Source organism: Mytilus edulis, chromosome 3 (assembly GCF_963676685.1).
Source record: "Mytilus edulis chromosome 3, xbMytEdul2.2, whole genome shotgun sequence".
NCBI classification, from domain to species: Eukaryota; Metazoa; Mollusca; class Bivalvia; order Mytilida; family Mytilidae; genus Mytilus; species Mytilus edulis.
In genome coordinates this window covers 37,917,979-37,937,005 of record NC_092346.1, presented here as the reverse complement: position 1 = coordinate 37,937,005, position 19,027 = coordinate 37,917,979, and the positions used below count along the sequence as shown (strand labels likewise).

General features: G+C 31.8%; 1 protein-coding gene across 2 annotated transcripts in view; it reads right to left on the bottom strand.

Moving 5' to 3' along the window:
* Positions 1-9,241: 9,241 nt before the first annotated feature.
* LOC139516430 (selenoprotein N-like) overlaps positions 9,242-19,027 on the bottom strand; it is a 36,042-nt gene continuing 26,256 nt past the window's right edge. The window contains exons 4-7 of one of the 2 annotated variants that reach the window (XM_071306534.1): positions 16,794-16,945; positions 13,804-14,048; positions 10,777-10,986; positions 9,243-9,986 (exon numbers count right to left, since the gene is read on the bottom strand). In XM_071306534.1, coding sequence (XP_071162635.1) covers positions 9,765-9,986; positions 10,777-10,986; positions 13,804-14,048; positions 16,794-16,945 — 829 coding nt within the window. In that variant the 3' untranslated portion in view covers positions 9,243-9,764. Of the gene's footprint in view, positions 9,987-10,776; positions 10,987-13,803; positions 14,049-16,793; positions 16,946-19,027 lie in introns of both variants that reach the window. The other variant, XM_071306535.1, reaches the window with a different exon arrangement.

Genomic DNA, 19,027 nt, shown 5'->3' with positions numbered 1-19,027 from the left:
CAAAAGCCGGTTCAAATGAAGTGGATATAAATTACTTAAAACTTTTACTAAATTCTTTCATAGATACAAATATTTGATAAGTTAATTTGGCTATACCTGTAGAAAACTTATTAAAAATGGTATTTCACATCCTAAATTTTATGGCAATATTGTACTTAAAACGAGGAAATCACTATATATGTGATCCGTGTAAACTCATCGAACCTTTAAACAAACTTATAAGTAAGGGTTATCGTGCCAATATTGTAATTAGATCTCTGAATATAGTTTACATTGGCACTAATATCGATTTTTTTTCATTAGCAAATTAAAACATAACTAAATTGTATCTTCTTTTGAGGCGGGATGTATAGAGACACAGACACGTTAACTTTTATCTCTATAGAAGTCGCTCCTCACTGTCCTACTACCTGTCGAAACATTTATTTTTGGCATTGCAAAATTCATTTCTTCTCTGACTGTTCATGACGTTAAAATACTAAATCCCTGGGATGTGTTTTAGTTGATTTGAGTCTCTGATGCATGATTTTTTTTATTATTAATTGTTTTGGCTTTTAATTAGCTGTCAGTAACTGCAAGTACTCTCAAATCGTGTTTTCTTGTTAATTCGACCTGGTGATACTGTTTATAATGCTTGTCTATATACCAGCTTTGATTATTTGGAATATCTTCTAACTTTCACTTCTTACTACACTTCAAGATTTACCTGTATTTCTTAAAACCGTATTTTTTTTATTTTTTTTTTTTTTTTCCTAAAGTAAATATTTTCGAAGGGTTAAATATTTCGCAGTGGTGTCTTGTCGTGGCTTTGTTTGGACTTGTTTGCTTTTTGGCCTTGAATGTTTGTCCCTAATATTTTATTAACTGTGCATTCGTATTCAGATACCGCAGATCAAATTTATTCCTTCATAGTGTATTGATTTACGTTTTTTGATTGAGTTAAGCCTGCCAATTGATATTTTATCGTGTGTTTTTCTATGTTGTGATGTTATGCTATTGTTTCAGAAAAAGGGAAAAGGTTTGGATCCATTAAAACGTTTGATCCCGCTGCAAATGATTGCACCTGCCTTAAGTCAGGAATCTGATGTACAGTAGTTGTCGTTTGTTTATGTAATTTATACGTGTTTCTCGTTTCTCGTTTTTTTTATATAGATTAGACCGTTTGTTTTCCCGTTTGAATGGTTTTATACTAGTAATTTTGGGGCCCTTTATAGCTTGCTGTTCGATGTGAGCCAAGGCTCCGTGTTTAAGGCCGTACATTGACCTATAATGGTTTACATTTTTTTAAATTGTTATTTGGATGGAGAGTTGTCTCATTGGCACTCATACCACATCTTCCTATATCTATTTAAAAGAAATTTTAGGCAATCGTTCGGCCTTCATTAATGAGAAAATCCAATACAGTAAAGTCGGCTATAAAATGTCACGGCATAAAAATATGAAAAGATTTATTTAGAAAGCTTACGGCCTAATTTATAACAAAAAATATGATAGAGACGAACCAACGACAATTATACATTTTACAGGCTTCTTACGTGGGACAGACACTTAAAGAATGTGGCGGACTGGGACAATGGTGTTTTGTCACAACATACTGTAAGAACAAACAATATATAATTTTATTGGTATTAATATTGATTTTGTTATCAGTAAATTCAAAGCAAACTGATTATTGTCTTTTTGTTGATTGGATATGGAAGTATCCGGCCACGTCCACTCTGTGTAGTATTTGTATTTGTATTCATCTGATGAACCTTTTTCAACTGATTTTTATAGTTCGTTCTTATGTTGTACTGTTACACTCCTGTCTTATGTCCTATGGGAGGGTTGGGATCCCGCTGACATATTTAACACCACCAGCATTATGTATGTATGTGCCTGTCCCAAGCCAGGAGCTTGTAATTCAGTGGTTGTCGTTTGTGTATGTGTAACATATTTGTTTTTCGTTCATTTTTGGGTCTAGTCTCTTGAACAGCTGTATACATGTATTGCTTTTATTTGTAAATTAAAAAAAATAGCATGTTGATGGGGTCAATACCAGATATTTTTTCCTCGATTCACTGGTGTTTTTTACAAGGTATGATTATTCCTTCATAAAACAGGCAATGTGTATGTATGTAATTTCAATTGATCATTTAGTTAAAGGGGCATTAGCTGTCAAATTCATGTTCGCCGATTTTAATCAAATTCTCATATTTGATTTATAACAATGTAAAACATTTATCCAAACTATTAAAAGTCTGAAATAAACAATTACCAGGGCACGGGCATGAAAATACGTAACTTCGTTTCGTGTGTATTTGAGTCTAGACGCCATCTAATTAAAACTATCGAGTTGACATCTAAAGTCATCCGATGACCATATAAGCGATGTAAACATAAATGTAGATATATAAATAAATTAAGCAACCTCTTGCAGTTGGATTATTCTGGGTCTATCAAATTTCCTATTATAGATGAACAATAAATGTTTATCATCGTTTTTACCTTATAAGAATGATATTTTTGTGGATCGAATCAGTCAATCAAATGATTTATCTTAGTTTCACTTTCAATGTTGACATTTTTTTTCCTTAAAATAACTTTACACATGCAATTCACGTGTTATCAATCTCAAGCTAATGGGTTAAATTGAAGTTCACATTAATACGGATTCAATGATTATGAGGTCGAATTATTGACTTGCAAGTGAATAATTCATAATCAATGGGTTTTTTTTTTAGCTTATTTTGACAAAATTGAACAATACTTGTTGCTAAAGCGAATTATTATTTCAATATTTGCATTTCATTAATGATTGAGCCAAAAAAAATATATATTAGATTTTTTTATATATATCGTAGCTAGTGCCCCTTTAATTAAGAAAGGCGTATACACTAGTGTAAACGGTAGATAAGTCGAACGATTTATACTTTTACAAGAGAAAAAGACTTGGAATGTATTCACTTGATTAGATCTTTCGTTTTAAGATTTGTAAGAGCCACACACAATAACTGAATTTTGTTTTATTGCCGATAAAATTCATGCTAATTGTTTAAAACATGAAAGACTTTTTTGACCTAGCAATATAATTTTGTTTTAAGACACTTTATGTTATGTGCACGTGGTATTTAGTACAGTGAAGGAAAGACAAGCTCTTCAAAGGAAAATTGAAAAGGTCTAAAAGCATTTTACTCATTGGTAATAGTCGTGGCCGTATATGTTGAGTTTCCAAGTGGACTATCAATAACTAATTTCGGTATCAAGCAGTTCATTTAATGTACGCGATTTAAGCATAAGCACTGTTTAATTATGGGCTTTTCAGTATTTACAATATATTTTTCATGTAGGCAAGACAAGTGTTTAATATTGTATCGACCTTTGAAGACAGTAGCATGATTGTTCTTAAAACTACCCAGTTTCTTTATTCTAATTTATGTTGATGAACTCACACCATTAACCAATTCAGAAAGAGTATCCCAGTCTTTTTATGGCTCTTAGCCATTGCATTGAGTAGTCTTTGACTGAATCACATTAATTTTCAATAAAAGTTCTGCCTACGGATTTATGGATTTATGAATTCATGCTTTAAAAATTAAGCATTTTATTGAACCTATATGCTGAGAGTACCAAGAGATGCGCACGCAGATCGTAGAGTTCACTAGTCTAGCGTATTTAGTCGTATGAGGTCAAGTCATGAAATGTATCCCTCTTATGTTTATTTGAAAATAATGGATATCTTAAGTTGGTACCTAACACTACAGGGAGATAACTCTGTAAAATCAGCTAAACGTTTTAATTACGTTGTGTTGTTAAGGGAATATTAAGCTTCTCAATGATCGAAATAAGTGTTTGTCAAACTGCTATATAACCAGTGTAATTTTTCTGATAAAACGGTTGGTTAAAATTTTTTGAAATTTTTATATTTTTGTAAAAGGGTCAAAGTAAATACTTTGTCAAAATTTTAAGAAAATTAAACGAGCCAAATTAATTTTAGTTAAAGTGTTGGGTACCACCTTAATTGTTTTGAACTGGAATTTAATATATTTGTGACATTTGGAATACAAACTTTACAATTTGAAAAATTAAGTATTAAGGTGGAGTATATGCAGACCAAGTCAAAGAAATTGGGACCAATATATTAACCACTTGTAATCATTGACCAAAACTTTAAAGATTTCATGAAATACAGTGTCTTGACTAAACCAGGAACATATATATTGATATAGATATACTGTTCCCAGCCTAAACAAACTGAACCTTTATGTTGATGATGCAATGACTACTACGGAATCTAGGATTACTATGTGTCGCCCTCTGGATTTTTTATTAATGCTATACAAAGAGATAACTATTATTGTCTCAACTCTATGTTTGTTTTCTGAATGCTGCACGCTTCAAAACTAACCAGATAGATAAAATAAAGGCGAGGTACAGAAGGAGAAATCAAAACGGTTCCGGATATAGGATAAAAAAAAATGACCATGATATATCATTTGACAGACTATCATTAGAATTTAACCGGAAAAACATAAAACATTGCCTTCAGTTTACACACTAGTGGCAACATGTTCAAAATTTAAAAAATTATTTAAGAAGATATAAATCAAAGTATAAACCAAAACTTCAGGAAACTCCAAAAGGAGTGAAACCAAGTGTGTTCGCCAGGTAAGCGTCTGTCATGCAGATGAACGGTTTGGCGAGATGTAAAGCCAGGTTTAATCCCCCATTTTTCACATAAGAAGATGCCTGTACCCAGTCGAGAGTGTGTAAGTGTTGCCCATTCGTTTGGTGTGTTTGAGCTTTTTACTTTACCATTTGATTGGTGACTTCCATTTTGGATTTTCCTTGGAGTGCGGTATTTTTGTTATTTTACTTTTTGCTTGGATAGATGCATAGGGACTGGACAGATGGACAATCATCAACAATACCATGCTCCTAATAGCCTACATTACCATTATACATCTATAGTTGAGATGGAGAAAAGTGAAAAACAAAATGTAACAAAAACAAAATTTTAATAGCAAAATAATTAAAATAGATTTATCAATCACAGAAATTTACCATTACCTCAAAACACCCACTTATGAATACTAATAATTATAATATATTTCATATAAAAAAAATCACTAGTGGAATATATGTTGTCATGGTAACAAAACACCTTAAAACCATGGTAACTAGTAAAACATCAAACAATATCCAGCCAAGAATGGTTTATGACATTGTCTTCATACACTGTTACCATGGTGATAATATGTTGTGTTTCCGCGACAAAAAAAAATCTAATGCTAAAACATTACTCTGACTTGATGATTATTGTTTCTCTCCTCCTATTGCAGGTTATTTCAAAACCAATTGAAATATGTTTCCAAACCCTGTTCAAGTGGTAAGATATTTTAGCTATCTGCTGCAGAAGAAGCACAAAAAAGTCATCAATGTTAAGCATGTAAATATTAATGCAAATAATGAAGGTGATGCGGTTGCCAACAATTGCTTACATCCACTCCCACTCCATTTGAACTTTGATGGATAGTTGACTATTTTGATATCATTCCACATCTCCTTATATATAAAGTAAAATTAAAGTATATTTGTAATTTCATACTGCAATCTGTGGAGAGTAACATTAACAATCAAGTCACTCTAATAAACCTTTACAAAACTATATTAAATATATATATACATGTGTAAATGATAGACTTGATAGCATACAATTTGTATAAGTTTTTATAGATAATTATTAGAATTAACCATAGCACAACTTATTCTCATAATCAGTTCATCCACAACTGAACAAGTTACCAAATCATTTGGATTATAGCTCTTCATCTTTTATATAAGCTTTGGATTGCAAATATTTTGGCCACGAGCATCACTGAAGAGACATGTATTGTCGAAATGCGCATCTGGTGCAAGAAAATTTGTACCGTTAATTTTATTAAAAGAAATACATTGAAATGTCTAATAACAAGATTCTGGTTTAAAAAAAATAAATAGCACTTTATTTGTCTGCATCCAAAGACCTTTTCTGGTAAATGACTTTTAATGGAACTTCAAAAAGATCAGAGGTGTTTTTTCAAGTGCAAGGCCGTAACTAGGCATCTTATTTTAGTGAGGCAAAATAATTGAGCCGAGCGAAGCGAGGCGAAAATTTGTTTTGGAGGGTATGAAATGAATGGTGCAAAATCCTGCATTCTAGGCATTTTTCGAGAGTTTGATAATGTTTTGAATTTGGACACTTTTTATATAAATTTTTCATATTTTAAGACTACTAATTACTAACACCAAATTTTTAACAACTTTATTTAAATTTATAAGTAAGATAAATATCACTGATTTGAGTCTGCTGCCAGAACATAGAACAAACATCGATTCAGTAGAGTTTGCCAAATTTTTCTATGGCCGGTTCAGTAAAATCGTTTCAGAATCATAATTTTGTCTGCTGATATCCTTATCGCGATGAACATTGAGCATGGCAAGACCGCACAATCTCTCGCCACTCATGCATGCTCTTTTCAAAGATTTCAGTCGTTTCAGGGCAGTCTGTATTTCTAAAGGTAGCACATTATCATCAACAAAATGATCAATGTCTTCTTCCAATTCCTTCTCTATCAGCAATTCGGTAGCAGCATCGGTAGTAACAGTTTTGTTTGCAAAAGGGAATTAAGCTTTCCTGTAAGCACCATCATACAGTCGCAGTTACAAAATATTAAACTCGCTTTTATGCTGACAAAGAGTAGACAAACTAGGGATAGAATGAGATAAGATACATGTATGTGATTCTATCTATAGAGTTAGTATATATGATATGGGTACATCGGAATTGGAATGGAGTTTTTGACGTTTACATGTAGTTCCGTAATTTCAAATTATTTCTGGAAATAGTTGGTGGTATTTTAGTTCCAGAATCTATAAATTTAGGGGTTAGGGGTTGGGGGTGTCCCATTCCGAAACCCCGAATATAAAGAAACGAAATTCCGTAGTCCCGAATAAGTAAAGACAAAATCCTGTGTTAAAGGTTTTACCATTCCTCAATAATATCAAATTGGAATATGGAATGTTCTTTCAAATTTTAAGGTTAAAGAAACATGGATAAAAGCTAATCCATGCATGCATTCATGTTTCATATTATTTATATTTTATTTATCTGTAAAGAGAAAGATTAAAGTTCGTGAAATGAATACGCAGACAGGAATGCCCCCTTCCGAAGACCAGTACTTGATTTGTCAGTCTACTTATCCTAATGAAGTTATATGCAATACTCAGACTCTGTTCACAAAAAAACTAGTTTACTAGAATTATTCCTTCTTTACATTAGTGTCGCTTTTCTTTTTTCTGCAAGAGCCTGTTTTTAACTAAAGATCCATGATGATTATCGTTATAAGGTTAATGTAATCGAGAAACATCACCCCTTGAGATGCTGGGTTATATCCAGGAAGAATAGTTTAAAAGGAATGATGACAAGTTATAGAAATTAAGGTTGAGGCAGAACAACAAAAGACTATTATATTTCATGATATATGTGTATAAAATAAATAATCAGTGTCGAAATTTTAGTGAGGCAATTGCCTCACTTGCCTCAAGGGTAGTTACGGCCTTGCTGAAGTGATACCACTTTTATTAAAATGCTGCTTATACCTGTGATACCAATTTCCATCAAAGTCCCATTTGAATGAAATCTCATATCCAAATATATTTGGGAAGTGGTTCACTTAATGAATCAACAATGGTGTTTAGTGGTAAGGAATGATATTTGGCTTAATATACAAATAGACTTTGTTTTTAAAAGGGAAAGTTGAAGGTCAGTAAAATAGTGCATGACAGCTTGATTTTGGCATGTTTTTATCTATACAAAGTTAATAAGGTCAAATGAACAATTGTAGAATTTCTATCCAGGATATGAGATGAAAAAATATCAAAGCAAAGGCATAAATGTCAAGGACAATTATTTCTCAAAGATTCACTTATCTGGTGCAAGGAAATTGGTACCGTTAATTTTATTACGGTGTGATTAAAAAAAAAAAATCTTGTCTATAAAGGATGGTGTCAAAAGAAATGTATGGTTACCTTTTATGACTCTATGACACTTGATACTGCCTCGCTTGTTAATTTACTGACCACAAAGTTATCAGTTTTCTTTTATTTCAACAAACACTAGTGTTTTACAATCTACTGTTGACTAACAAGATGTAAATGTATGATTCCAAAAATATCAACATATCTACTGTTCAACTAAAAACATATTCACTCAGTTCAATCAAACATCTAGAATGCATTTTAAAAGATGCTTGAAACAATAACCTCACTTAAAATGCCACTTAAAGAACCCCTTTCAAAAGCAGAAATATAAAATAACAAAATCTGAGATATTTCTCTTTAACCCTGTTTACACTGGCAAAGAAATAGAACAGATCTTTATTTGAATCGATCTTGAAAAGACCAGTTCGTGTTTACATTGCACAAGCAAGATCGATTGAGATCGACCGTATTTAATCCAATGTGTTTACACTGCAACATAAAAAGAACTGGTCTGACTTTTATTTTCATATCTAAATATAACATTCACCTGAAAAAAGATTGATCTCGATCGATCTAAGCGTTAACACTAATAGAAAGATCGATTAAAATAAGTTCGATCTTTTTAAAACCACCTCTAGAGGTAGACTTTTAAAGTCCGATTGAAGATCGATCTTACCAGTTTACACCGGACCAAATATCGATCTTTTTTGTCAGTGTAAACAGGGTTTATAACACATATTATGCATAACAAAATATTTTCTTTTGATTTTCAATTCTATCATAGTCATAATACAAAGAAAATATTAAGTATTGATAAACACACTCAAAGGTCATTATAGATATAAATTGTGTGTTACAATTTATAAGATAGAAATTAATGAATTCCTTGATTAACAATTTTTATATTGATGTTTAAATACAGCCTGCTTCTATGTGTTTTACCACACCGGTTGCATGATTAAGTCAGATAAAAAGGCACAATTGAAACCATCACTATTCTTGTGTTACACAATTCATAACTATTACTGTACACTATTGTACATGAGACATTTAATTATAAAAGGGACTAATACCTCAAGTTTAAGATATTTCCAACCGCATGAGACAGAAGATCCATACTTAGATAAAAGATTTTTTTTTATTATTTCAAAACAGTTGCAATACCAACAGGTACTTGTCTCTGAAGAAAAATTACCCAAATACTTTAATATAACACAGTTATATTAAATATAATATAACACAGTTATATTAAATACTTTAATATAACATGGTTATATTACAGTATGGTTATATTACAGTTTGAAGGTAATTATATTTTCAGAGAAAAGTACCTATGGCAATACCTTCAAAAAGAAATTTTTTTAATAATTTATTTCAAAACCAAAAAATCCATAAAAATAAAAAGTACCACAATCAACAATAATAATAATTTTTATGAATTAAATATGAATCAACCACAAAAAAAACCAACAACTACAAAACTATGTGACTGTATAAACATATACCTGAATACCATTTGATTTTGCATAGATTTAAATATTTTGATTTAACATTAAGGCTAATCCATTAAAATGTATGTGGGAGGGTAAGAAGGGAAGTTCAATTTTTGAATTTAAGTCATGGGTCTCTTCAGTATGCTTCTACATGTATTACCATCATACAAAATATGGTAAAATGGTTCTTGGTTGTAGGGATATTTTGAAAATCCCTTCCTACTCTCCCACATACATTTTAATTGAATAGACCTTAAAAAGATCATAGCATTATGCCATCTTTTCAGCATTTGCAATGCCAGTTTTAAGGAATGCAGTGTATAGATTTTGCATAAAACCCTTTCCTTGGTCCATACAATCGTTTGCGTTGACTTTATGTACTATTGTACCATTAGGAAAAGTTACATACATCATAGCTGGGAATTTATAATTCTCCAAAAAATGTGCAGCTATTTTCTGGATTTCTGGTTGAGAGGAATCTTTTTCAAATTCCTAAAAAAAAGAGAAGTGCGTCATTAGATAATATTTTAACAAAAATCTGCATTTTGTGTTTAAGATTTTTTTTCAAATTGTCCTAAATGCTTACTTTTACTTTGAAGGATGAATCAGAATCTATAATATATCTATAACAACCCTTGCAAGACACTAATGATGTCACTTTGAAATATTTCCCTGCCATACACACTTGGTGATGTTATATTCTTGACAGATCACAGTGGATATTTACTTAAAATTGAACTTATCTATATTTATATAGAAACTGATTCTGCCAAGAAAGTGCACTACTTCCATAAATAAACTTCTACCAGGGCATGCTAAATAAATTCAAGCAGCTATTTGATTTGATTTTTTGTTCATCATTGTGTGCTATATCTTTTTTTTTTATTGTTTACCTCATTTTCTGCTGTTGTTTAGGTTAATTTCCAAATATTTAATTAAATAAAAAGGGACATAACTCCAGAATGACAAAAGGAACACCACCCATATTAAAACTTGATCTAAGTTTGGTTGTAATAAGAATTGTGTATAACTTTCATATTAGAGGGAAACTAGTTTTGGGACATACAGATGTATTAATGTACATACAGACAAATGTAAAACTAAATGCCACTCTGTCACAGCATTGGCATAAAAACGAAATTTACAGTGGTAACATTTAATCAGAAACTTGATATTGTATCTGGTTGCAACACTTCAATTTATACCTTACAGTCTCAACTTCAAAAATTAAAAAGAATCAAAAGAATCCTTTTTAGACTGTTTAAATATCATTCCAACTTACCTTCAAATCAACCACTAAATTCCAGTTACTGATGAATCTCTTTTCAAGAAGAGAAATTACGGGCGAACTTTCCAGGGACGTTTCCCGGAGAGTTCGCCCAGAACCTCAGCAACTTTGATCATCTAAAGCACCCCATAATAATATAGAATGTATTAATTTATTTTCCTGTTGTGCTTTCTTTATAGTTTCTGTCAAATTGTAGTATGTGATCTGCAAAAAACATTAAGTAGCAACAATTTAGTCAGGTTTTATTTTCCAAATGTAAAGGGGGTCTCATTGGGGGGTTTTGATCCCGGATCCTCCTTACTGTTTTGTCAGATTCACATATCCCGCTTACACTATGTAGGTAAGCAATTCTCTTTTATTTTGTACTTTCCTGTGTCCCGCTAGACTTCATTTCCGTTTTCACGGCACAAAAATTTGATTTTCACATGTCACGCTTACAAAAAATCGTCAATCCCGCGTCACGCTTAGACCCCGATAAGACCCACTGTAAAGTTATTTTCACTATGTGTTAGTAACAGACTTAAACTTGGATAACGGTTTTAAGCAAAAAACAAAGAATTTTTCTTCCAAAACAAGAATGTGCACAGATTCCTCACTTGTATTATCATTTTTAATGTTTAGGGGACTTTGAAATTGGGGTCAAAACTCTAATTTGGTATTAAAATTAGAAAGATTTTATCATTGGGAACATGTGTATTAAGGGCATACGATACAGTTTCAGGGGAGGTAATGACGTTGCTAACATAAAATGTTATTTTCGCGACGTCAAACTATGACATAGCGGGAAAAGATGCATTTTTCGACTGATTTTTATCGTTCAAACTAATTTGATTTGAAAACGAGTACGTGAACCCCTATTTTTTAATACGACATTTTTTTCATTTTGCAGGGAGATTATGTGGACCAAATTTTATCAAACTGTAAATAGTGCAAATTTTTTAATTTTGATAAATATACAGCAAAAAAATACGTTTTTTTCTCAATTCATGACCATTTGATAAATATGACTTATTTTTTATTAAAAAATGCATAAATTATTAGAATACTTATAAAATACAGAAATTACAAATTATTTAACAAAAAAATATTCGGTTTATCTTTTAAAACAAAAAAGTTATGGATTTCTTTCGAACGGGAAAATACAGCCAGAAATCCGAATTTTTAGCAAATATACAAAATTTCGACCTCATTTAACTCAAAAAGTAGCACATGAAGGTATATTTTTTATTACATATTTGATTTAATCAGGTAAAAATTAGCCTATATAGAAATTTTCATCAAACTGTAAATACAGGATCAAAACTGTATCGTATGCCCTAAGTTTCAAGTTGATTAAACTTTAACTTCATCACAAAAACTACCTTGACCAAAAGATTTAACATGAAGCGGGACAGATGGATGTAAAAATTAACAAATGAACTGACGCACAGAACAAAAAAAAAAAAGCCCTGAGGTGGGGCATAAAAAATACTAAAAGTATATTTATATATAGCACTGAGTAACAGTCAATAAGTTTTTGCTACACAGACCAAAATGGCTTCAACTGTATGTTATAGTAGACACAAAGTGATTCACTAAAACACACTCTTGCTGGTGTTTCATGATTCACTGTCAAACAGAATGATTACTGGTGATTGTTGAATTTGAAAACATTTTGATTTTCAAACCTAATATATATTATGTATCATACAGAGAGATATGTCAGAGTGATTTAATAAAAACTTGCAGCTATCAGTGTGAAAATCACTATCAAGTGTGTTTTTTTAATGAATCACCTAATGTGAAGTACAATGTATAAAGCTTTTTTTATATGTTGTTAATAGAAATATATACAAAAATTGACTACTAATCTTTTCAAGTTAAAAGTACTAATTGCAGGAAAAGCTCAGGGCTATTCTACGGGGAAAATGCATTGGAGGGTTGGACATTCCATAATTATTTTTTTTTGTGGGTAATTCACCTTTTGAGAATCTAAAGGACTGTGGGTTATTTTCATTGTTCGTACAGCAAAATAAAAATAATGTCGCATCATAGGATGGATTTCCATTGTTTAGTACGTTTTAAACCATTCACAACATTTTGGTGTAATCTTATAAAAAATATTACACAGAATACATTAAATTCTGAAACAGCGAATTAGACACAGTTACAATTTTGTTACAAATGAAAACAAAAATTACCATGGCTGCATGGTTGCTTATCAAAGGTGTTGTCAAACCCCAATGCATTTTTTCCCTTGAATACTCCAAACTTGTATGACAAAAAAGTCCTTAACATCACTGATCAACATGTTGGACATCAAAGTAATCTTCTTTATATTTTCATAGTATATGATATACTATGAAAATATAAGGAAGATTACTTTATAATATCCATGCACCATTAAGATGTTTAATCTCGTTGCAACTGTTTGCACCTGTCCTAAGTCAGGAATCTCATGTTCAGTGTTTGTCGTCTGTTTATGTGGTTCATAAGTGTTTCTCATTTTTCATTTTTTATATAGATTAGACTGTTGTTTTCCCGTTTGAATGATTATTCACTAGTAATTTATGGAGCCCTTTATAGCTTGCTGTTCGGTGTGACCCTAGGCTCTGTGTAGAAGACCGTACCTTGACCTATAATGGTCTACTTTAAAAAATTGTTACTTGGATGGAGAGTTGTCTCATTGGCACTCATACCAAATCTTCCTATATCTACATAGTTTCACCAATAAAAATTGTTTTCATTTGAAATAAATAGACAGTACACTTTCAAGGAGAACAGACTAAAATGGTGGTTGATTTTTTTTAGGCATATGACATCAATTATATTTCTAATAATTATTGATTGATTGTTGGTTGCTTAATGTCCACTGGCAAAAAGTCCATGCATATTCAGGGCTAATAATTAAAGTTCATTTCAATAATTTGTGGCAAAACAAACTGTTAATTTAAAATAAGCAAGATATTTATCTAAATATTCCCTCAAGTCATTTTTTTCCAAAATGTTTAAATTTAACTCCTATATTAAAGAAACACTTACTTGTTTAAATGGATACATTTTGACTTCAAGCTGTTGAAGGGCATCATCTAAACCTATTTCATGAGTCCAAATAATGTTATTGTCAGTATCTTGTAACGTGTCGTCTACTTCTATTGGTTCCTCTGTATCATGTGAATGCCTTCTTAATCGTGATTTAGCAGTAATGTTGGCAGTCATTAGAGGCATATAACCAATATCAACTTCCATATTTCTATTTTCTCTTGGTCCATTTAACCATTCCATATCTACACAAATATTTATATAAACTAGAGGCTCTAAAGAGCCTGTGTAGCTCACCTTGGTCTATGTGAATATTAAACAAAGGAAGCAGATGGATTCATGACAAAATTGTGTTTTGGTGATGGTGATGTGTTTGTACATCTTACTTTACTAAACAGTCTTGCTGCTTACAATTATCTTTATCTATAATGAACTTGGCCAAGTAGTTTCAGTGGAAAATGTTAAAAATTTACAAATTTTATGAAAATTGTTAAAAATTGACTATAAAGGACAATAACTTTTTAGGGAATCAATTGTAAATCTTACTTTGCTGAACATTATTGCTGTTTAAAGTTTATCTCTATCTATAAAAATATTCAAGATAATAACCAAAAACAGCAAAATTTCCTTAAAATTACCGATTCAGGAGCAGCAACCCAACAATGGGTTGTCCGATTCATTTGAAAATTTTAGGGCAGATAGATCTTGACCTGATAAACAATTTTACTACATGTCAGATTTGCTCTAGATGCTTTGGTTTTGAGTTATAAGCCAAAAACTGCATTTTTCCCACTATGTTCTATTTCTTGCCGTGGCGGCCATCTTCATTTGATGGCTGGGTCACCGGACACATTTTTAAAACTAGATTCCCTAAAGATGATTGTGGCCAAGTTTGAATTAATTTGGCCCAGTAGTTTCAGAGGAGAAGATTTTTGTAAAAGATTACTAAGATTTACGAAAAATGGTTAAAAATTGACTATAAAGGGCAATAACTCCTAAGGGGTCAACTGACTAATTTGGTCATGTTGACTTATTTCTTAATCTTACTTTGTTGAACATTATTGCTGTTTACAGTTTATCTCTATCTATTATAATATTCAAGATAATAACCAAAAACAGTAAAATTTCCAATTCAGGGGCAGCAACCCAACAACGGGTTGTACAATTCATCTGAAAATTTCAGGGCAGATAGAAATTAACCTGATAAACAATATTACCACTGTCAGATTTGCTCTAAATGCTTTGGTTTTTGAGTTATAAGCCAAAAACTGCATTTTACCCCCATGTTTTATTTTTAGCCATAGCGGCCATCTTGATTGGTTGGCCGGGTCACCGGACACATTTTTCAGACTAGATACCCCAAAGATAATTGTGGTCAAGTTTGAAATAATTTGGCCCAGTAGTTGCAGAGAAGAAGATTTTTGTAAAAGATGACCAAGATTTACGAAAAATGGTTAAAATTGACTATAAAGGGCAATAACTCCTAAATTGGTCAACTGACCATTTTGGTCATGCAAACTTATTTGTAAATCTTACTTTGCTGAACAATATTGCTGTTTACCGTTTATCTTTATCTATATTTATATTCAAGATAATAACCCAAAACAGCAAAATTTCCTTAAAATTACCAATTCAGGGGCAGCAACCCAACAACGGGTTGTCTGATTCATCTGAAAATTTCAGGGCAGATAGATCTTGACCTGATGAACAATTTACCCCACGTCAGATTTGATCTTAATGCTTTGGTTTTTGAGTTATAAGCCAAAAACTACATTTTACCCCTATGTTCTAGTTTAAGTCATGGCGGCCATCTTGGTTGCTTGGCCGGGTCACCGGACACATTTTTTAAACTATAAAACCCCAATGATGATTGTGGCTAAGTTTGGTTTAATTTGGCCCAGTAGTTTCAGAGGAGAAGATTTTTGTAAAAGTTAACGACGCCGGACGCAAAGTGATGGGAAAAGCTCACTTGGCCCTCTGGGGCAGGTGAGCCCGCCAGAGCTAAAAATATTATGCATAGATGTTGGGCACATATCAATGAGACAATAAACAAATGGAACAAGAAAGTCAGCTTTTTATTGGATAATAAATAACTTTTCGTATTTCAACAAAAAATTAAAATCACAAAAATACTCAGAGGAAAACCAATTCGGAAAGTCAATAATCACATGGCAAAATCAAATAACAAAACGCATCAAAAACGAATGGACAAGAACTGTCATATTCCTGACTTGGTACAGGCATTTTCAAATGTAGAAAATGGTGGATTGAAACTGGTTTTATAGCTAGCTAAACCTCTCACTTGTATGACAGTCGTATCACATTCCATTATATTGTCACCGATGTGTAAACAAAACAAACAGACACAATAGTTAAAAATGTCAAAAATAGGGGTACAGCAGTCAACATTGTGTTATCATCTTAATCACTATAAAAACAACAAATGTAACGAAGAAGCACACATCAAATTAACATCCTCATTTTGATTATATTATACGATTTTATTTGTCTAAGTAAAATGAACCCATCAAGGAAGGAAGGTTTTGAAAAAGTGTAAAATTGCGCGTTTGAAATTCGCACAGGTAGACATGAAATAATTTAGAACTGATTTATATTCTTTTTCCCCCTAAAAAAAATGCTTTCATTAATTGAAACAGAGTTGCATGAATGGAATACAAAATATGTACTTTCTAGAATAAAGATGGGTCTGACTTAGTCTTTTTAAAAGTTTAAGATTGAAATCAAATGTGATGGTCAAGTGAAGTGCACAAGACTTTATACTGCAAATGTACGATTTTTCATATGTATTATTAAAGGTGGCATTAAACATCAATAATCAATCAATCATGTATTGGTTGATGTTTAATCAAACATTTGTAATATGCTGTACTGCCACAGACAATAGACGAACAAGATTATAAGTATTAGCATTTTTTCACAAAGAAAAACAAATATTGACATTGTAATAATAGTTATCTCCTCTTACTTACCAACATTTAATTTTTTATCTGATGGTACGTATAAGTTGAAGTTAAGTATTCTTGTATAATCCTTAGAAACAATAAGACTTCCTGTAAACTGTGCTGGTGTAAACCAGAAGGGATTATGTGGCGGCTCATTCAACTGGAATTCAGCATGGAACCTAAAATAGAAATAAGAAATTTCTGGGTTTTTTTCCCATATGTATACACATGTTAAAATTGATACGAAATGACAACCGGTATTCATACTAGAAATTTAGAAGTTTTTGTTTCTTAAAGACATTATTAAGTATCATAACTATCTACAGATGTGCAACTTTTTTCAATTTAGACTGCCTTTACAAAACCATTGTTCAAAGTATGGTACTATACTTTACAAGGTATTTTTAGTTTTCTGACTGCCTTGCCAGGTTTCATAAATATTTTTGCATGCATGGGAAGGCACATCTTTTTATACTAAAAATAATATACAATGTATGGACCGTTCTAACATCAGTGGGCAGACTGGTGACAAAATAGTATCTCCCCTGTAAACAGTGCGCTCTTCTGACTAGAGGTAATCGGTAAAAAAAAACCGGATGATGCTGTAATTGTTAAGCTTGTTTAAAATGAGCTAGCATAAACGAACTAAGACGTGTCAACATAATGTGAATATGATAACGAATCAGGTAAATTATTTCTTGTTAAGTTTATCACCTCATCGTATCATCATATGATAGGTAAATGCGTTAATTTTCGATTTTCAGTGTTGTCAGGGATCAAACATGTAATCATGCCATCCTTTCATTATTTTTTTTAATACTATCCAATGGTCGGAACACCTTGATTTTCTCCCAATTTGTAAAGTTGATTATGTTGCATGATATATATTTTTATCGAGGAAAAAAATTGATATGCAGCAAAGATTGGCAGTTTTTAATTTGTGATGCTATGTGAAATAATGGGAGGTAAATTCAAGTATAAGAAGGCGCGCTTTTTCAAATAGTAAACAATTTAATTCAGAGGCATAGTATTTTGTCAAATGATAAAGAATATTGTAGAAACTTACTAGAAATTCATCTAATTTATAAAATATATACAACATGACATACTGAAATCTGAAAAGGGGTAAAACCACTATACCTTGAACACACTCAGTTAAAAAAAAGGAGGGGAGGGTGAAAAAATGCTACGAAATTTAGATTATATTTATCTGGGGTCTACAACCAAAGGATAATGGGACATGCAACTAACAACTTTTTCAATTTGATTGTAAAGTAAAATGGCTGGGGTTTTTTGGGTGGATTTTTTTTTAGCATCTCTGTTCAAACGTACGTTGGTCTAATATTTTCAGGTTCTCTTTGGATTGCCAAATAATATTATAATCACCTAATTGAATGTTCAAATTATTTTGCAGTGATGTTCTGTATGGAAGGAAAACTGTCATAAAATCTAACAGTTCCGGATGGCCCGTTAAACTAATTGCTTAACATCAATAACGATGTAAGATTCAAGTGTCTGATCCAGCACAAGTTTAGCCAGATTTTCCACACTATGTATATACAGTGTCTGGCATTGAAAGGATATCAAACGGATGTTTTATGGAATGATTCTCACGTACATATGACAATCATATGCATAGGAATGTGGAGCTAGACTCTTTCATGCAACAATTTAATTTCCAATATAGACTTCGTAAAGACAAGAGCATAGAAATGTACATCAATGAGAAACATTCTTTGTGAATAAAATCCTTCCAAAACTTAAATGTGTCATTAGTGTTGCATTATTTATCAGTAGAGATAATTAGATTCCAGTCAGATTGCCCAACTGAAGGTTTTTGTTGGAAATGTTTTGTAAATCTTGGTTGTTTTGCAAGACAAGCTTGGCTGTGCAGGTTGCTCGGCCGCCCCTTTCAGTATGAGACAATATTTTGTTTATTACTAGTATATACTAAATCACTGACGCAAGACTGAAGCGGGTCCCCTTTTAGGCAGTTAGTGCGAATCACCTTAGGTTTCAACTATTACATGCCAAACCGGGGGAGGGGGAAGGTTTTTTCATAATAATAATACATTGAGATTTAACATATACTTTCCTATATGTAGTGTTTCTTTAAAAGTATTGCCAACAAAATTCCTCAAATTTGGGATCATAATATTGTTTAAGAAAAACACCTTACCCCTGTACTTCATAAAAGTGCAAAGTTTTCTTCAATACACGTGCATGGTTAATTCGGATCACATTTTCTATTCCGATATTAT